The sequence below is a fragment of the Melospiza melodia genome, chromosome 8 (assembly GCF_035770615.1).
Source record: "Melospiza melodia melodia isolate bMelMel2 chromosome 8, bMelMel2.pri, whole genome shotgun sequence".
Classification (NCBI taxonomy): Eukaryota; Metazoa; Chordata; class Aves; order Passeriformes; family Passerellidae; genus Melospiza; species Melospiza melodia.
Window position 1 is genome coordinate 25,530,765 of NC_086201.1, and position 21,788 is coordinate 25,552,552.

Sequence of the window (21,788 nt, forward strand, 5' to 3'; positions counted from 1 at the left end):
GTCCCTCACTATTCTATTGCTCTTGGCTACTGTGATCACTGAGACACAGCTGGTCTTAAACAAAATGGGGACAGGGAAACTGAAAAGGATTCAATTTCAGTGTGTAAGTCAACCTTCTCTCTTTCCTGGCCTTCAACAAAAGCAAACATAACACCATCTCTAATCAATCTTTAGCGGGCTCTGGGGATGAGGCATAAGATACCAATCCAAGCAAAGACTCAGCTAACACCCCCAATATTTATCTGTCCATTCTAGTTCTGATTCTTAAGCTCTATCAAGACACATAAAGATCAATTTGAAATCCTCCGCACTTTGCAATCTATTTTTAAAGAAGACTATATGACCCAAATTCAGCACTTAGCATGAACTTCAATATGGAATTTACATTAATTAGAAGCCCATATCCTTTACATAAAAGGCTAAATCCATGAGATTGGATTTAGCCTTTTATGTAAAGGATATTTAAGTTGCTACTTGTATTTTAAAGACAAATAGGCTCCCGAAGAGAAGAGAAGAGAGGAGAGGAGAGGAGAGAAGAGAAGAGAAGAGAAGAGAAGAGAAGAGAAGAGAAGAGAAGAGAAGAGAAGAGAAGAGAAGAGAAGAGAAGAGAAGAGAAGAGAAGAGAAGAGAAGAGAAGAGAAGAGAAGAGAAAACAGCCATTTCTACATTTCAGGTTGAGAGACTAGGCAAAGGGAAATTACTCTAATTCTATGAACCTTGGGTGCAAACCAGAAACTGAACTCCAATTACTTCAGTATTATAAAAACAGACAATCTTACAACATGGAACAGATCAGAAAAAGAGAGAGGCCAAACTCTGATCCAAAGTAATAGTATGTGAAATGCTGAAGAAACACAAACCAAATGAAAGGCTTTTTGTTTAAAAGTTCTTTTTCTCCCTTTAAAAATTTTTCTATGAAAACCTCTGTGTTTTCAAACTATAAGAGAAAGAGACTTTTTTCAAAGGCTAATGTTTTTGCATACCAGCATTCTTAGCCTAAAATTAGGTTTTGTCCTTGGGAAAAAAACCCAGGACTTCTCTTGTTTAACTTTCTACTTGCTTCCTGAATAGGATAAAGAAAACTTTCTTTAAATTATTCCCATGGTAAAGCAAAGTAGACAGTCCACTTTTTCTCAGATGTAAGAGAATATCTTATGTGGTTTATTGCAGGAACATTAAAAAAGTTTAACATTATTTAGAACAGCCAGAGCAGAGAAAAACAGCACTTACTTAACTTCCTTGGGAATACATTTTGACCCCACCTTAAACTGCAGAGCATCCACTGACTCAACATAATAGCATATATTTGGAACTCCTCAACTCCTAAAGATTGCTCTACAGACAAGGAACTTGCAGAAGCATTTTACATTCCAGATTACCTTAAATTCATATCCATCCATTTAAAATCAGAAAAGTTCCATTAAAATGGATATATATAAACATTTAATTCAGAATATGACCGGGGTAAAAGCTGGTTTGAAACTTATGGAAGCTTGAAAATTCTTGATAAACAGAATTAATAACCTTCCAAGCAGGTTTGACAAAATTATCTCTTTGTATCAGAAAGACATTATTGACTTCTGGGGTAATGGGAATTAATATTTACTTATGCAAAAATGCCTTGAGTTCCTACTGTGACAAAATGTGAAGTAGGCTATAAGGGAATATTAGTCATCTACTATACTTATTTAAAATATTTCAATACTCACATTGGCATTTGATTTAAAAGCCACATTCCTTTGTTATCTTTTCTGTTAATAAAATGGATGGTTTAAAACAGGCTAAAGCAAACATTGTGCTACGCAGACCAGATTAACTCAGTGCTGAGTATAAGTGTATTTCCATCATGTTATCTGACTGTGGTTAGCACAAGAACCTCTGGTGTTTCTGTTCCCTTCAGAGCTGAAGGCTCTCAGCCTGCAGAGTCCCCTTCAGCATGGAGGAAATTGAGTCATTTTATGACTTTCAATTGCATCTTCCAGCAAATACATGTCAGAAATTATCATATTTTTCCAAGTAATTTGGTAATCAACAATAATACTTGAGAAAATCTTGCAGTTCTCAAGGGTCAATCTGACTACATCAATCAGACAATTTTAAAATTGGTATTATATTTGGAAGTAAATATGAAACAATGGAAAACAGAATAGAGAAATTCTAAGGAACATTTTTTTTTTTAAGCTATAAAAAACTCCATGCACAACATGAAGGCCAAAGAATATCCTGCAATTCATGAGCAGACACCTACAGCCTAATTACTGACTCAGATCCTTCCTTCATGTCACTGCCCTAAAAAATCAGGCAGAGTTATTTTGGAGAGATTAACTGACTGATCATAATCTGAAAACAGAAATTACTGTAACAGGAAACTATTCATTTTATTATTAAAATCTGTTCTCTGAAAACAGAATGCTCTTTAGCACACAAACTTCTCAACTGCTGGTTTATTTTCTTTGCATTTTCTTTTAGAAAAGAACACCCTAAAAACAAGTTAATTTAAGCTTGGGGAGACTTAAAACATGTAGCAGAGCTAAGGTATGGATTTGAAATCTAATGTAAGATGATTAGAAGCCCATCATACAGAAAGTTCCTGAAAGCACTGGATTTGGATACGTTTTGTAGCCATACTGTTTAAAGCAATCCTTTCAGAGTTGTCTCCTCAGCTGCTCCTTCTGCCAGCAAATGAACAGCAACAGCAGTCCTAACAGCAGTAATAAAACCCTCTGGGATCAGTGCATCACAGAATTTTTCTCAGCACTATTATAATAAAAAATCTCTACATTCTGTACATGTATACAGAAATAAAATATAGAGAGCAATTTTAGTGGAAAAAAGTGCAAAGAACCCACAAACTGACAAGGCAAGCCTGTGAAAGCAGCAGCATGGCTTCCAAATATCAATTAAAAATTGACTAGAGAAGGATTTTTTTCTAATAAGATATTGGAAAAAGAGTCAAACTGTTTCATATTTCAAGTCACCTTTAAAAAATATAAGGCTTGATTACAAGAAAGTAAAATAATATTTTTAGGAAAAAATGATCAGCCCATGCATTTCAAAAATTATTTTTTAAAGCTGTCTTTTAAAGCTTCTTAATGATATATCAATTTTTTTTCTTGGTCACTATCCAATCATGTACCAAATATTACACAACTGTCAAGCTTTGTGATTGATTAAACAATTAAGAAAAAGAGAAAAATTTGTTTTGATTTTAATTTCGTTTCAGTGCCATATCCAAGTAAATAAAAGACCATTATTATTTTTTTAAAAAACATACATTTTTCATTCAAAAATGAGAAAAATACTTATAATAGAGAAGAATCAATGTGTAGTAGTAATCTGTGAATTCCAGCAAACTGTTTGAGAAAAGGAGAGCAAAGAAAACAAGAAGCTCTGGTTTGTGAAGAGATTATCCTTACCTTTTACACTTGTGAGGAATTATTTTCTTTTACTTTGAAAAACCTTATTAAATATCACAGAATTCATAATAAATTGGAAAACTAGAATACCACAGAGGACCAGATAATTGTTCCATAAGTCTCATACCTGATATCAGTCAGTAGCCAACATCAGATTTTTCAGAGAAAGACTACAATTACTTCCTAGGAATTAAAGGTTTTCATACAGTGCCAGGCACTATGGAACAGCCACTCAAGTGTAAAGTTGGAAAGAGACTTCTTCCCCAAGGTTACTCAGAATGTGAAGTTCTCTAGAATCTACACACATAGTCACACTGCCTTGGTACAATCCAGGCTAAAACCAGCAACCCATCCTTGGGAACATTTGGCAAAAGTAACTCCTGCATGGCTCAAGCCCTAGACCTTCAGCTGTCAGTCAGTCAGTGAACACTTAGATCCTTTGAAGAACTTTACCAAAACAACTATTTAAGATAAATTAGGCTTATAACATCAGAATGCATAAAGTACATATGCAACAAACCAAAAACCTAGCCAAGAGTTTCCTGCCAGCTAGTTTTACCAAGCTTGATTTTCTTTCATCACATTATCTCTTTTCCAATCTGAACCCAGCTGTTGGAAGCAATTTGACACTCTTTAGGAAAGAGTCTGTCTTTGTTAATTTGTCTAAATGATTTCATAGGTACAACTTTGACTTACATTTGGATAACAGAAGCGAAAACTACAACAAATCAAAGTAAAAGTAGAAAGCAGTGCAGTGAAAGGTATGGGGCAGTTTTTAAAATCTGAATATATGAGAAAAGACGCCAGCAAAGAGAAAAAAAAAAGTCTGATGCTTACATCAAGAGAAAGTATAATTTTTTAAGAGGAAGGGAAGTTTGTCAGCCCTACTCAATGTTCATATGTGAGTAGTTCCCTAGCTGGGAAGAGGAGACTGAAGGACAGTAATCTCTCTCAATGCCTTACATGAATTTGAATCAAGGTGCAACCTCTACCTCATAAATACAGAAAGAGTTGAAAGCTAAGAAACACTTGGCAACACAAGCCTAAATTCTGAAATCTTTCAGTGACAGTCCAAGAGAAGAAAATTACATTCTATCTTGCAAAAATATTCAGGAATGTGCTGAGGACATGTTGTATGGCATTATAAGACAGGGTGCATCAATTTCTCATAGCTAAAAAGGGCTTCTGTTTCATATGAGCCATTCTGGAAAAAAAACTTCAGTGCCTCAGCTATGTAACCAAGCTTCCTTTGTTTCAGTAAGTTATAGAGTTAGCAGAGCCACAGTAACTCAATAATCCTGCCATAAACCACCATAAAAGTAAACTATTTTAGCCTAAGATAACATGTCTATATATGTGTTTGCCACATGTTTAAACAATGAAGCTCTGCTGACATGCAATAATTTGGGCACGTGCCTGAGCCTTCCATGCGTGCAAATGCTCTCAGCTGAAAGTTCCAGTTTTCCCAAGTTGTGTATCGTACTAGGCAACAAAATATCATCAGACAACTTTTGTTTTGTAATAAATATTTATTTTTCAGCAAGAAAGATATATTCATAGGCATGCATGTATCAAAAGAATCCAACAGCAACTAAATCCAGCCTTCCTAAAGAGAGGCCTTCTCTTACTCTTCTGTCATGTGAAATTTGTATTGAATTACTTGCTCAGCGTGGGTGGACATTTCTAAGCCATGGTTTCATAATCACACAGCCACACAGCAGAGCCTTTTAACAGCAACTTCTTTAAATTTTCTGTATTGCAGTGCACTCAGGATTGTTTTCCCTCCATTGCACAATCCAAGCCTGTATCTGCACCTGTCTTCACACATAAGGGTGTTGTGTTGACTTTGTGTCTGCCTGGATTACTGAAAACACGCTGCTGCTTCAGCATAATGAGAGAAATATGCAATGGCTGGTTTCCCACAGGAGATGAGATAAACGTTCAAAACTCTGTAAATGAATGTAAGAGAACCTGAGGTAAGGTCACATTCTTAAGCCCACTTAGAAGCAAAGCAGCTCTAGTATTAACTCTGGTAAAGTCAGACTTTAACGTTCTGATAAAACCTACTTGAACAATTCACACCGTGTAAAGCAAGCTACTTTTAATGGCCGAAAATAAAATAAAATAAGGTAACGCTTTAGCTTACTTTCAAGTACATGAAATAGTGTGTTTAGAAGGAGAAAATGACTAGTACAGTTGTTGAAATTAAACTCAGCTAAGAGGTTACTTTTCCATAACCAATACCACCCTGCCGGGGCTGACAAAAGACGCCACCCCGAGGTGTTCTGGGGCAGTTTTGAAGCGGCTGCGCTGCAGGAAGCGAGGCGCCGAGGCTCCGGGGCTCCGTGCGAGGCGCGCCGAGCCAGCTCCGACAGCCCGGCCGCATGGCGGCTGCGGGCCGGGAGCACGGGCGGGCGGAGCGCGGCGCTGAGGGAAGGAGGCGCCCGCGCCGGGCCGGGAGCAGCGGCCCGGGAACCGCAGCTCCCGCCATTCCCTTCGCGGGGCGCGGCCCGCCGACCCGGAGCAGGAAGCAGAGGATGGCGTCCCTTGACCCCAGGGCGGCACTGGAGAGCGAGCGGGGAATGATGGAGGTAAGCCGGCGCCGGCAGCGGGGAACCGGGAGCGGGCGGACGAGTGCTCGACCGCCTCAGCGGCCCCTCAGCGCCCGGCCGCGGGTGGCGGCTCCCGGCGGGGCGGGGCGGGGCGGGGCGGGCGGAGCTCCCGCGGGCACAGCCGGCCCCGGCCCCTCTCCGCCCCGAGCGGCGGGCCAGGCGGGCACCGCGGGCTCGGTGCAGCCGGGACGGGACCGGACCGGACCCGCGCCTTGCGGTGAGGCCACGGGGCAGAGGCCGCTCCTAAGCGGAGCTGCCGCCTCCCTCCCTGCTGTGGTAGCGCTGTGGGAAGGCACTTGCCTGTGCCTCTGCTTAGGGGAGGGACTTGTTCTCCCTTGCCTGCCCAGCGCAGCTGCTCTCAGGTGAAGCGGGGGCTGAGGTGTTCATAGGGTGTATTTCGAGGAGCAGTTTTTATTGCCTTTTCACCCTTTTTATTTTACTTGTTGCGGTGCAAGAGTGACACTGTCTGGAGAGTCCCTCTTGACACTCTGGAGAGTTTATCTGATGCCTTTGACGCCCAAATACTATCAAAATACAGCAATGATTTTTTTTTTCTTTTAAATTATTTTTTAAAATTTTAATGTGCTTCATACCTTTTGGTTGTGTTATTAAATATGATTGAAGATTTTCATTCTCTACCTGCTGTACACAGAGTAGTTTAATGAAGCCAAAATGAAGCATTGGTTTTAGAGACAGCTGCTAAAGTAGCTTGATTAGAGTTTTACAAAGTCATAGAATATTTCTGCATGTAACTGGTTGTTTATACATTTGTTACAATTGAAAGGATTTTTTTGGTTGTAAAACATTTAACATTTATCTTGAACAGATGGTATTTATTTACTCTTAATCCAACAGTTTAAGATAGTTGCAACTGTAAATATCTTAACCAAGGCAGAATTATGCAGTCTTTCCTTGGACATCTGAAAAATCCTATGTGGATTTATAGCTGTAGTCCCTGTTTTAAAAAAAATAAGGCTCTCAGGCAGTCCAGATTTTGGCAACATAAACAAGGCATCTACTTAGTAGGTTTCCTTAATTTTATTAGCTTGTGGGTTAAGCTTAACTTCAGATGGTAAGCAAGCTGTATATCCTGTACACTTGGGGTTTTTCAAAACACTAATATAAAGAGAACAGGTTTTCCTCTAAGAAACTCCTCTAAGACAACAGATTTTCCACACACTGCAGTTACCACTCCTCAGCATCTTTGAGATGAAACTAAACGTTGGTGTGACTTTAATCTCCTTTTGGAGCAGTGGGTGGGGATGAATGGTTGTGGTGTCCCCTGCTGGCTGTGGAGCTGCCCGACTGCCTCACCCGTGGTTGCTACACTTGCCACACTTGTAGCTTTATCACAGCATTGTATGTCTGCAGTGAGACTTAAAATAGCAGGAAATTGACTTCAAGCAGGTAGAACACGTGATGTTACATAAGGCATCCCTCATGAAGGATAGTTTTCTGTGTTTTTCCTTCACTTTCTTTCAGATCCTGGCAGTGTATAGGAAATAGAACAGGACTATTGAGATCAGTTGGTCTGACAAAAAAACCTTTTCTCAGCTGCCAGATGAAAAGGTTTATTGGAACAGCTGGGGTTTCTTGTTTAATTTGCTTTTTATTATTATTACATAAATTGTAACACAATCGGAAGTAGAAGGAGTTTGGTGTTTTGGTGGATTATGTTGGGGGGGGCTGTTCAAAGTTGAGCTATTAAGATAAGCTATTAAGATATTCCATCTGACCATAACTGCTATAACAGCTCAAGTATTTTATCATGAGCAGTGCATAGTCTCAGAAAGGACAACAGTGTTTAGTACACAGGGCCCATGAGGAAGAAAGAAGAAACAAAGTTATTCCAGAAGGAATGGTTAACATTTATATAGGAAAGACTGTCAAAATTACTTCCATATTAAAAAAAGATGTGCTGTAGACTTCAAAAAGATTTATCCATTTGTTCAACTGTTTGCAAAATGGTACAGAAAAATTTACATGCCTTAGGGCATGGAAAACATACATTATTAATGTTATTTTAAAAGGCTCTTTAACTTCCCTGTTGCCAGATGGGATGCGAGAAGTGTCCTGCACTGCAAATGGCCTCCTGTTTGACATTTATTGCTTGCTAATCTGGAGTCAGCTTTGGTGCATGAGGAAGGCTGGTGTCTCTAAGGTAGGTACTAGAAAGCTGATTTAATGTTTACATTCCATAGCATAAAAGGCCTGTGTGACACCTGGAAGTCCTTTGTGTTTGGACACCCTAAAGCACATAACTGCTTGTTGCTGCAGTCATATTTTTATTTAAAATTGTGAGATTCAAATTTGATTGGCAGATCTTTAGAGTAATAAGGCTTCCTTTTCCAGCCTAGATAATTACTTTGTGTTGTATAGGTCTCATATGGGTTTTCTTACATATATCTCTCGTCTTAATTGTTAAGGCAACTTAGGAAATTAAGTAATTAAGTTAATTTGACAAGGTTACTGCTTAATAACCTAACAGAGTGTGTGCTCTGCTCATAAGTATAGTATTTGATTTCATTAATTAAAAGTTAGCCCCTTCTATCAAAGCTAAAAGATATTGCTAAATGTAATATTAGGGTAACGTAGTAAAGCAGAAGTTTCTTTTTAGAATGCAGCTTCATTTAAATCAGGTATTGGTCTATAGCTGAAACAGTTTAGTGCTTTTAAAGAAGCTTGGACTGAAGGAAGAGCTTCAGTCTTTAAAATGTCTTTAAAGTTACTGACTTGAAAATTTTTTTAAATTAATTTTTAAAATTACTGACTTTAAAAATTTTTTACTTACAGATGTTTGAGAGAATCAAACGATCTGATGAAGCTTCTGCTTCTTCAGCACAAGGTAAGAAGTTCAAAAAGTTCAAAGAAGTTTTTGTTGCTGTTACATTTAAAAATGTGATAACTATCAATAGAAGTATTATTCAATTGCTTACTTTGATTTTTTAAATTTCATTATGGAACTTAGATGGAAGGAGTGACTTCTGAATCATCCACAAAGTTTCCATGTAGGTGTAATTCTCTTGTCCTGTTGTTAGCTGTTTGAGACACTTTACATTTTATCTCAGTAATCATGGGTGTTGCAGTACCAATGTAGATTGCCAAGTCTTGAACCCGGACAAATCAGGAGAAAAACTCACTCACCTCAGCTATGAAAGAGTAAAGCTTATTTTATGAAGTTGTTGGATGAACTTTACAAACAAAAGGATCTCTTCACACTTTTTTGAACTTACTAAAACTTTTATATCCCTTTAAAATAGTAATTTTGACAAATGCAATGTAAGAGAAGTAGCTAGATGCAGGTAAAACTCTCCATCTCCTTGATACTCCATTGGTTTTTGTCTTCTGTACATATGTGTTTGGTTGGTTTATTTCTTGGTTGTTGTTTTTGTTTTTCTGTAGGAATCCAAAGACATGGTGCTGACGGCTCTCCACGACAGGACAGCAGTAGCAGGTAAGTTAGGTGATGATCTAACTGGCATGCAGCTTACTGCTTACCAAAGTAAAATGGGAAGAATCTGCTTTTCAGCCTTATCTGTTAATTTGTGTAATGGATGACAGTGACACAAAATGGATTAAGTGTATGATTGGAGGTCCTTTGTATCTTACACCCATGCACTGGTAAAAACTGTGGGGAAGGCATGATGTAGTGCCCCAAACTACCGTGTGGGTGTCAAGTGTTTTTTGTCTTCTTTTATTTTAAAATACTAACAAACACACGAATGAAAAGAAAAAATTGCCTTTTTCTTTAGAAGCAATTATTTTCAGATTTCAGCTAACTGTGCCTTTAAGCTGTTATCCTTTGTTCTGCATTTAAGAAAAATGTTTTTTCGTGAAATTTGCTTGAGAATACTTTAAAATACATAGTCTCACCATTACAGTTCTAAAATGGAACCATTTATCTTGCAAATTTTTCCCATCTGTGTAGTAAGATAGATATTCAGAATTTCAATGCCAAGGACCTGGATTAAAGAACACAACATGCCTTGACAATATTACCTGCTTCTTTCAGTTTACGCAGAAGAGGACAAGAACATCCTCGGCCTGGAGCATCCACTGTGCAAAGTAGACAAGGATACTGCAACTGTTGCCATGTACACTACAGTAATCTGGAACAGGTGAGGCAGCTTCTCCATGATTTGGCAGCAGATAGCAAGGAGTACCTAAGGCTTTATCAACTCATAAATATCAGTTTCTACACCACACAACCAATACTGAGTGAAAAATGAGCTGTTTGTGAATTGCACGATATGTGCCCTCAGGAAGATCCCTTGCTTATTTGTTACCTCTTGTAGAACATGCTGATGGAGTAGCACACAGCTGCTTTTCTGAAGTGCCACACATTGCACCCATTATGATTTTCTCTTTGTCTTTAATCTTGAGATCTCTATATATTTTAAAGTACTAGGGTTATAGTAATATCTTCATCATCAAGGCTGGAGACACTTGATCAACTGTTTTCAGTTCTTTTGTCAGTCTGCTGTCTTACAGACTTTTTTAATGAGAAAGTAGAAGCCTATTTAATCTTTTGCACTTAAGAAAATTCTTGTTTATTTGAGTGAATTGCAGGATGTTTGCTCTTGTTAAGTTCAAGAATATTATAAGTAATTTATACATATATTTATAGTATTTGTTCTGGTTAAGAGACTTGTGAGCAGCTGATTTGTGACAGTATTTGTACTAAGTAGAAGAGATTTGTCAGCAGCTACCAGAACCACTAATTTAAGTTCCAACTCAGAAAGATACTTCAATACCTTTTAGTATTATTTGAGACTGCCTAAACATACTTTAAAATCTCAATTAAGATTTTAAAATAGTAAAAGAAGATTTTTCTTTTTATTTAAATATTTTCATAGCAATGGTGTAACGTTTAACCTGGGAAGGAATTTTTAGGACTAGGCCTGTGTGTTAGCAGTAGTATTAGACTAATCATCTGTTGCATCTTTCCCCAGCACATTTTCAGCTCCCAGCACAGACATTTTACAACATACTGTAGGAATCGTACGGGTACCAGTAGCTTGATGGAGCGTTTCCTTCAAGATGTTTTGCAGCATCATCCCCACAGATACCATGACAGCAGGTATAATACAGAAGGCTTTTTATTTTAATATGTGTAAGTGGAATGCATGTGTTATGAATTCCTGTGTTTATTCTACTGCTGAGCAGTAAATTTGGCTCATTTGAGGTGAAACTTGCTCAATGGAGACAATTGCTGTTTATATGAAGACAAAACTTCACTAGTTATAGATTTGAAACACCACCACTAATAGCTTTTAAATATGAAGACCTTAAAAAGTAGGAATATAGAGGTCAGCACTTACAATGGCAGATTGTACAATCTCACATGCATTTACAAGTTCTTAAAATTTGAGCTTTTTGTGTTTTATTCTAAATATTTTAATTCTGGGCCTTACATATATATATATGCTTAGCAGTATATTTAATGTATGTTTTGAAAGGGCATATAATTTTAGTTTGTTGATTATGTCAGGTAAGTATTTACATGTTTATTTTTTCATTAACAGTTTGCCTGTTCAGTTAATACTTGAATTACATTAATTGCCCAATTCATTAATGCTCAAATTTTGAAAAGTTCTCTTTATTTATCATGTGCATGTTTCAAAAGTGATAAGAGGATCAGTGTGTTAAATTTTTCTCTGTAGATGAAGGAAAATCCATTAAACCTCATTTGTAGTGTTTTGAAAGGCAGACAAAAATCCCAGTTTGATCCCAGTGCAGTACGGTGTTTCTCAATATGCAACTCTGCCATGTGTCTTGACAAACAAGCAGAAGGGTGTTTTGTCTGAAAGCACTCATTGGTATTATCAGGGATATGCCAGAACTAACTAATATGCATGTCTATGCCAGACTAGCCCAGGATATGATGTACACATCACTACAAGTAAATAAATTGTCCTCCCATCTTAAATGAACAGATTTTATCACACTATCAAGAACATTCAGCATTTTTTGCTGTGGATAAAATACAGGATTCACTTTAAGTCAGGCTTCTCTGGAGGTGTTACTAATACAAGGTTTGATGAACAAAACCTACTAACAAGGAAAAACAATCTACCCAGGTTCCTCTAAGTTGCTGGTAGAAGGAATAGAGTTAGAAAAATAATATACAAAATCTAGATTAAGTTGGAGGAAGGAGTGGTAAGTAATCGCAAATCTAGACAGAGTTTGGAGGAAGTAAAGCAAAGATGGAAAAGAAAACATGAATAGATTTATGCTGTGGTCCTGCTCTGAAAAGAAAGTTATGGTCTTAACTGACACTTGAGGTAAGATTTTGATTCTCTTCTTTCTCATGTTAAAACACTTGGGTTTTTATACAGTTTCACAAGTTCTTTAAATACCCGTTTTTGCTGTTTAGCCGAATTCATAAAAGGGATCTTTATGTGTAATTTTAAAAGATTATGGAAATATTTGTAAGACTTGATTTGTTTTACAGAACCAGTATACCTAGTAGTTATGTGGAGAAAGGAAAAATTCACCAGAGCTTTGCCTTATACTGAATTTCAAAGGATATTGTTGTTCTCCCCCAGTAAAAAAACAAAACAAAACCAAACACCCACAAACCATCAAATAATTTCTTCCTCCAAACACTTGGTATGTAGGTTTTTTACCTAAGGAAATAGTATTGAGCATTTTAGAAAGTAAATCTTCATTCTGCTTAAGGGGGTAATTTGTAGCAAAACTGTTAAAAGTTCATAACTACATAAAACTCTTGTTCTGTTCTCTTCCCCCAGGGACATTTGCTTAAAAGTAATTTTTGAGAAGTGCTTGTAGGCTGTAAACTGAGCTAGAGACCTAGAAGTTTGTTATAGTTTCTCCATATGAAAATCTATCTAATTTTATATTCAGTCTTTCAGCAAGGTCCAGGTGCCAGGATGCAAAGATGTTTTGCACAAAGATGGAAGAGCCCTGATGTTAGGAAGTTAAAAGATTAGTTCTGTTGCATCTGGCATTCCCTTTAGGTCCTATTTCAGAGCTTAGGTGACCAAGAATTCATGCTAGGGCAAAGCAGCATTTCAGATGATAGGCATTGTTTGATCATCTGATGTATTTGATTACTTTGCATTCATATAGTAATAATTCTTTTTAAATGTTTCATTATATGAGATTTCTCTTGCTTACTCAGTCCTCTATGCCTTAACTATATGTAGTCTCAGTTATATAACCAAGGAAATTACTGTACTGTGACTATAAAATTTGTTCACAATACTTCTTTTAGCTGATGTCTGCCATGTATTAAAGTAAGCATCCATTTGGGTCTCACAAGATGGTTATAATTTTTGAGTGAAACACAATATTCTCTTCTTCAGTTATATTTACATATTTTAAAAATTGTTTCCATTGAATTTGCCTGGCTGCTACACACTGGCTGCCTTGTGGGTTTCTGTGTTGCATAGGAAAAATAGTTCATATCTGCTAGCTGTGTTGATTCTGGAAGACACAAACCCTTGTGTTTGAGGCAGTCTTAAAGACAGAACTGCCAGTTACAGAATATATAAAAATCTGTTGTCACAGCAAGGCTGAACAATCCTAACTTGGCTTCTTGCAGGAGTGAGTCAGAAGCTGTGGTGTCTGTGAGAAACAGTAAACATGGAATTCCATGGCCACATGTGCAGAGTTCCTATCAGGCAGCCATGTTTTGTAGGGAAAAGGGCATTTATACTCAACAATGGTTTTATGCTGTGTCCTATTATTATGTTCCATTTATTATGTTCCATTTCTCTACAAAGCTCAATTTTAAGTAATGATAGTATGATCAGTGAAATCACCTCTATGAAAGTTTAAAGGCTTAGCACTTCAAACAAAGGAAATATCCAAATATCTTTACTTTTTCTGCTGTGCTGTATTTATAAAATTATTGTAATCTATGTTTGGCCATTCTTAATTGATGATTGCATAAAGAGGGGGCTAAACTAATGCCCAAATTGTTATCTTTAGCTTTGTGGAGCATTTTCCCCTCCATAATTTAAAAAAATTGAATATCTCTGAGATACATAGAACAACTGTAGTTATTTCAGTTTGTTCATTAGAAGTGATGCAGTCTAGGTAATGACTCATAAAAAAACCCCACACTGCTGTTGTTTGAACCATTTTTAGCATATTTACAGTATTTATCTAAACTGGTTTTTCTTCCCTCTCCTTTAGACCAACCTATGACGACATGCCATTCCCCGTCACTCTGGAGCCTCCTAGGATTTCTTGCCTGTCCTCAGAAGAGATGCAGAAAAAGAAGAATAGTGAGAAACAGGAGATTTCCAGCAAAGACCAGGAGTCTGTTCGTGAAATAGGCTCTTCTGTTCCATGCCTGTCTCATGAGGGCACAAAGAAAATTTCTGTTATGCAAGCAGGTTTTCAAAAACTTCAAAGAGGCCAGGAATGTGTTCCAGGGATATCCCAGCAGCCTGCTGGCATTTGTAGTGATAAGAAATGGGTAAATCTGAAACATGCCCAAATTGCAGGTCATAGCCGTGAAGGTCAGTCTACAGCTGTGAGCCCTGTACCTCAGCAGTTTTCTCTCAGTCCTACAAGCCACAGTTCCTCTGTTAATCCTAGAACAGGAAAAAATGTTAGGGATTTGGCAGCATCAAATCTGTTTCTGCGAAGAGGATGTGATGAAAGAGCAGTGGAGGTCTGCAGTAGGGATGTGTTATTGAACCCACGCTTGAATCCTGCTCCAGCACTGGTTCACCCAAAATGCCCTTCAGTTTCTCATCGGAATCCTACACACAGCCACAGCAATTCTTCCTTTATTACCTCAGGTCAATCTCTCTCAAAGCGAGATAGTTTACGAACTCAGGATGAAACTTTGGTGTCTGATCTCCATCTCAGGGATACTGTGGGTATCAGCATCTCCCTAGATCCTGGGACATCCCCACAGCTAGCAAGATGCAAAAACATAAAGACAAACAGACAGGATGAAAGTTCAGTGGATGAAACTATTGAAGATGTAATTGTGAAATACTGCCATGAAACTACATCTGAAGAAATTTGTTTCAAAAAAGAGAATAATCCCAGTGTACCTTTTTCATCACTTCTGGACCATACTAATTTAGAGGGCTCTGAAATGAGTTTTGACTGTGATGCACCAATCCAGGTAGGAACAGATTTACCCAAGGCAGCTATAAAAGATATAGAATTCCTGAAAGAGGTCCAAGTATGTTTGCAAGATAAGGACTATGGAACACAGCTCTCTTCTGTTTTAAAAACTGAGTCATTAGAGAAAATAGAAGCAGTGAAAAAGGACGTTGTAGTTCATACCGAAGAACCAGTTCTTCCAGCCCTGCCTCACGTGCCTCCTTCTTTTGTGGGAAAAACTTGGTCTCAAATAATGTATGAAGATGATATAAAAATTGAAGAACTTGTGCGTGATTTCAGGGAAGGTCGTTTTCGCTGCTACTTTAACAGTGAATCCTCAGCTAACTGTACAGGGAAGAGAATGAAGAAAAAAAAGCAGAAGGATGAAAAAAGGATCAATATTATTGAGGGTAATAGAACAGAAAGTGCACCAGTTAAAGCACTGCCAGAATTTAATGATGCTTTAAGTGGTGGCTCTGATTTTGATAACCCGTCTTTAGCCTCAGATACACTATGCAACCCACAAATTGTAAAAATGCCTAGGAAAAGGACATGGCGCCTGGCTTCAAGGTGTCAGGTGGTTAAAGTCAGCCATGGCACCCAGACAAGTCTGCTGAACTACCCTGTGGCAAAAAGGAAAATGTCTAGAAGGGAATCTGATCCAGCTGATCAGAAAGCAAGCATTGCATGTCTGGAGAATGAAAAAACTCCGAACATGAAAACTAGACTATGTGCCCTTAAACTTCCAGAGTCCTATAGCAAGATCATGAGTCCTGTACAGCCCAAGACAGTGGTGTATGTACTCTCATGCCCAGAGGTAAAACAGAGCAAAGGTAAACCTATAGATATTCCCAAAATGAGGAAAAAACATCACTCCACAGATAGCAAGGACTCTGTAAGATATAAATACAAACAATGTTCTCTCAAATATTATGACCCACTGACAAATAGAATTCTGAAAACACCTCCTAAGAGTACAGTTGGAGAAAAGGCCAAAAAGCCCTCTCATGTTCGACAGCTTTTCAGAAGTCTCAGCTTTGATGCAAACATGAAGAAACTAGCTGATACACAGAGAGAAAGCACACCATCAAAGTCATTCAATCGGTCAGACTTCTGTAGTTCTTCTTCAGCATCTTTCCTGCCAGATCGAGATAAAGGGAATGATGTGGCCTCAAGTCAAAAGGCAGATGGACCATCTGTTGCCACAGAAAAAACAGATTGTCTTGTATCTGAGAACTCTTTTAAACACCTAATCATTTCACCTTTGAACTCTGTGATAGAAGGAGATTGTAGATTAATTCCATTTAATAGAATTACCAAAACTCCTCTGACCTCCATCAGGAGTGAGTGGTCAGAGAAGGAGACTCCAAAAGCAATATGGAAGAGAAAAGAAGGCACTAACAAAGAACCAGTTTTTTCCAGAAAGGCTGCAGGATCTAAGTCTGTCAGATGTACTCTTGAGAGGAGAGGAAACAGAGTAACCACAGGCAAACAAACGTCCAGAACTAAAAAACAGCAGAAAGAGGGTATGAGAAGACAACTTCAGCCTTGTGCCCAGAAATCTGCTTTCTCCATCCAGAGGTACCAGACAAGGAAAACTACAGTGGGAAAGCACCCTAAGAAAGAGAAGCCAGATGCTAAAAAATTAAAGGTGAGGAGGAAACCAAAAAGGGCCTTTCTGAACTCAACAGTTGTAACAGGGATTCCTGAAAAAAGGCAGAAAGTCACATCAGAATCTTTTCCCAAGAAACCAGAGCAAGCTTCCTCCAAAGTCAGGAGCTGGGAAGTCAGTGGAGATCGGGGTCATCCTGGCACTGTGAACCGGCCCTCTAGAAGAACCTCTGCTGTACCATTACTTCGAAACTGTCTTGTTCTACCAGGTGAGAGCTAGCTACCAAAAGAACTTTTTGTTTCTTTTTTTTTATAGCCAGCACCTGGAAGAAGGAAGGAGGATGAAAGACGGCCATAGACAATGCAGTTGAAGTGCTAGAGATCCAGAAAGTGCAAAGCCAGTCTAATGTGAAATAAATACAACTGTAAACTCAGCTCTTGTTCCTGGAATATGGGGACACAATGTATTGCACTGTTCTACTGTGTAAAGCTGCAGAAGTTGTGGATTTGATTTAAAAGCACTTATAATCATATTTACTAGTCTTCACCTGTACATCAGCAAAATGACCTTGAATGGTATCATATTGTTATTATGGTATTATCAGTGCGTGACAGTGCACTATAATAAGGTAATTTAGAAGCTGTGTTAATTAATTGTGCCTATTTAAATTTTTTTTCACGTAATTCTAAAGTGCAGAAGATGACTCACTTGCTATGCTAGAAATTTAATGAAGATAATACATCAATCAGGGCTGAATTCTGTGTATGTATTTTGTGTTTGTGTATACGTGCACCTAATTCAACACATAATATATACTTGCCTGTGGAATGGCATTAAAATTAATACAGTATGATACAATTCAGATCAATTCAATGGTTTCTTGAAATGAAATATAATTTTACACATTTTTGTATTGACTTCTTTGTTCCTGAAATCATGTCCAAAGCTTTTTTTTTTGACTGAAAGTCACTGTGGGCTCTCATCAAGCAATAATGGACCATGCTGGTAAGGAAAAATGTCTCCTTAGGGGACTGTTCAGATGGTGGTAGCTGAAGTGAAATCTTGTATTCTAAAAGAAGTACAGGGTTATGTTTGAGGGCTTTTATTTTTGTTTTTAATAACTTGTTGATTAAGTTTGTAGGTGAATTTCACATTCCTTAGCGAGGGGGATGGAAAAGTTATAATGCAAACAAATAGCAGCAAGTTGTTTCAGAATGTCAGCCTTGAGTTTGGGGTACTGTGCTTTTCTGGCTTTAGTTGGTTAAATTTTTATGGGCTAGAGTTCAAACTTTCTAAGTTTTCAGTAAAATATTTAAATAAACCTAACACAGCATCCATCTAAATGTATTAGAGTTCAAATATTTGGTTAAAAAACCTGATTGGCTAAAAATTGTATTACACAGAGATTCAAGTTTGGCTCCTGATGTTCCGTTTACTATAGTTTTATGGAAAAAAACCCCAAACCCATGGTGTTTTAGCTTATTTTTAATAGTTGTTAGGATGACAGTTTATTTGGTGTGGTTAGGAGACATAAAGCCAGTCTCACAGATGTTTCTGTGCTTTAAAACCTAAGATTAATGGTTCATTTCCAGTAAATTAAGCACGCAGTTAAATCATCATAATCCAGGATTTGGTTTTCAAATCTTCAGTTTGATATATTATATAATCTATTTTACCTTGAAGGTCTTCATAAATTCTCTAGTGGTACAGTACATTTTTCAGAACACAAGAAAAGCATGGAAAAGAGTAGACCCTGCTGTCTCTGGCATTGAACATATCTGTGCATTTTCCCCCCAGAAAATAAAACCATTCTTGATTCTTCATTCACTTCTTTCTGAAATGCCAAGGGTCACAGATTTTGGCTGAGATAAAGGTGGACCTGGAAATGGTTTATTTTAATATACAGTATCTGAAGGAAATATAAAAGCTGTCATCATGAACCACATGTTCAGAGAATATTTTGAGGATGTTTTTAATGTATATGCATATTTCCTAAGATAAATAAAAGATGTGCATGTGTCAGCTGGAAAGTAAGTTCCTTTGCAAGTCAAATATGGTCTGACAGATTTTTTTATTTGTTTTGTTTTAATTTATTTTATTTTTTATATAAGAGTTGATTTCTTTGGACAAATTTTCCTATGGTTGTCAGTAGACACAGAATCTTATGACTGTATTGCAAGTCACTGGAAAATGAAGGGCTGTAATATAAATTTTTAAAGCCCTCAACTAATTGTGCCTGTATAATTTAATATTTTGTCTAATATAAAACTGATGTTTTTAAAGCAAAGTTTTAAAGGAATGGTTTTTATAGAAAGGCTAATTTTTAGATAAAGAAAAAGAAGATTTTTAAATAAAGTTTGTTTTAAAGCAAAGCTTTAACTATAGATAAGTCCCATTCTAACATATTTTTATGATACAAGAATGTTTTCCTATCTAACTTCTTCCATCTTATTTTTCACAGTATTTCACACGTGAAGAGCATGAATTATTCTGTGTGTGAATAAGTTTTAATGCACATTGTACTTTGAGAACACTAGTGTGTATTTGTTTAGAGTCAAAATACTGTTCTCCATACTCATTCAGTGTACATTTGTCTTATTCCAGTGCACAACTTTTCCTTGAAATCTTGAGTAATAAAGATGTGTTGAGGACTATAAAATTACTAATATTTTTAGACTGTAATGTCTTTTGTTTTTGGTAATAGACCCTCTTATCAGGGTGGGATTTTTAGAAGAAAAATGTTACATTTAAATAAGAGTATAAGTGTCTATATATTTTCCTTAAAAAAAAGAAAAATGAAAAAAAAAGTATGTAAGAATTTATTAGAAGAATAAGACTTGAGGTACAAGTCTGGAAACATTTATGTGGTTGACATTGTCAAAATAAGGTTTACTGTAGGCTTGGATGTTAATCTGTGCCTCACTTCCAAATATTCAGAAACCTCTTCTGTGCATGCTCGATGACCACTAGGAAAAAGAGGCAAGACTATGATATGAGAAGCAAAAGCAGAAACTGCTTTGGAATGAGAATTATGAGCATTTTGCAAAACAAAATATTGAAAAGATACTTAATATCATGTGCAAGAAGGAGAAAATTCTGGGGTCTTGAGAAATAGGCAAGCACTTTCCTGTTAGATAAGTAATGGAATTTCTGCCCTTATGGAATAGAACATTGTTTCATTAGCAGCATGACCAATACTTCAAGACATGGCTGTGAAGTCCACAGCAATGGCAAACTTGAGAACTGAAATACTTTCTCTCCAAAATTGGTGGGTGTGTTGGTTGTTTTTGGGTCATATATCTTGTTTCTGTTTTTGCTTGTGGGTTTTTTTTGGCTGGGGGGGACTGGGTTCTTTTCATGTTGGTAGACAAAGAGGCAAAGAGGTTTTGTCAGTATGTTTGCATCTCTTAACATAGAGAAGCAAGAAAAGAGCTGGAGTGGAGAGGAATAAGTTCATGCTTTTTGAATTAAATTGGCAGCAGTTAGAACCAGTACCTCCTTTAATAGCTGAGAAAAATATTACCATTTCTTCTTCAGTACATATGCAATTTTGACATGTAAGTTTGTAGTTTTTATTATACATTTCATAATTTTTAAAAAGTCCCCACACAAAGTACTCATTCAACGTTTCAAAACAGTCTTATTCTAAGCAGATAGATGTTTATTATTCATTAGGGTTGTGAACCATAAATGTGACTGTCATATTGTGCCAGGGGCTAACCAAACATAAAATAGCAGTCCCCCATAACTTCAGATATCTGACACTTGCACCTTGCAGTTCTTCAGTTAATTTTCTGATTGGATTTTTTTGCTCTCTTGTTCTTTCTGACACATTTGTATCCAATGTTCACACATAATTGTGTTATGAAAGTACCCTTCTCTGGGACTCAGATAAATGAGGTTATTTCTGTTTATAATGAGCCTATAGCTACATCTGAAATTGTGTTTTAAGTTTCCTGCTGAATTTGTGCCCAAATGAGAATGTGTTTTGTGGTTTTCATGTTGTTGTTACTGATAATATATTTTGCAATAATTTTGCTTGATGTTGTAATTTTTTATCTGCTTCTTTGTCTCTTTTGTCTGTGGTCATTTGACACAATGTGGGTTTGTAAGGATACAGCAATACTACAGACTGGTTCAGTGGTGTTGCTGGATGTTCTTTCTCTGTATCTTCTGCTCATTTTATTTCAGATTTGTTGTTTCCATTGTTTTTCTGAGTCATATATTTGGATTTCTTTTTTTATGTTGTAAAGAGCTAAATTTCAGGGCAGTACATTCTGTGTAGAAGTCAATCAGTGACAGGTGACAGAAGAGGATGTTGTCCCAGTCTGAAGTGCAGAGGGCAGGTTGGCACAGGTGCTCCTGTGCTTGGGAGTCTGCTTTACCTCACTAAATGGTGTGAAACAGGAGTGGGATGCTGATTCTTGATTCCTTTGTTCTTGATTCCTTTGTTTGGTTTTCCTTTCTTCTTCCTTTGGGGTCATTCTGCCTGAGAACAAAGTAATCTTAACTCATACTGGAAATAAGGGGTTTTCAGCTTTTGGTGTTTTGGGGACAGATAGGAAAAGTAAAATGTGTCTCTTTCACTAATGTAACTAAAATCACTGAATTTTTGCCTTTAATATTTTACGTGCTGAATTACACCATTCCTGATAATATTTTTGAGAAAAATTTGTAATAGCATAGTTCTGAGCATGCCCAGAAGCAAAGGTTTTGTTCCTTGTTTGTTTTGCAGTTATAAATTCATTCATTCCTTCAGCAGAACAAATCTTGTTTTAATAAAATAAAGACTGAATATGTGCTTTTGGAGTTTATTTATTCTTGGAGTTTACCTTGAAGCTATTTGCTATAATTTGTTGTGGAAAGAACACAAACAGAATGCTATGGAGTAAGCTACTACTATGAAGGCAGACAGTCATAATTGAAACAACTGTTCACAATGGTGTGATATCTTGACTCAGTGAAGGCAAGATTCATCCCATTCTCTGCCAGCTGAAGCAATGACACCCTAGGATGGCATTGAAAAGATGACAGATGCATTTAAAATGTCTAACT

General features: G+C 37.2%; 1 protein-coding gene across 2 annotated transcripts; it reads left to right on the forward strand.

The window, feature by feature from the left end:
- Positions 1 to 5,923: 5,923 nt before the first annotated feature.
- On the forward strand, positions 5,924 to 21,533 carry ZDBF2 (zinc finger DBF-type containing 2). Of its 2 annotated transcripts, XM_063162339.1 has the most exons (8): positions 5,924 to 6,007; positions 8,083 to 8,189; positions 8,822 to 8,873; positions 9,431 to 9,482; positions 10,041 to 10,146; positions 10,981 to 11,108; positions 14,192 to 16,772; positions 17,049 to 21,533. In XM_063162339.1, exons 2-8 carry the CDS (start codon positions 8,088 to 8,090, stop codon positions 17,088 to 17,090), a joined length of 3,063 nt encoding a protein of 1,020 aa, XP_063018409.1. In that variant the 5' UTR covers positions 5,924 to 6,007; positions 8,083 to 8,087; the 3' UTR covers positions 17,091 to 21,533. The 2 variants fall into 2 exon arrangements, with proteins under 2 accessions (XP_063018409.1, XP_063018408.1); XM_063162338.1 differs by having other exon boundaries at positions 14,192 to 21,533.
- The last annotated feature ends 255 nt before the right edge of the window (positions 21,534 to 21,788 follow it).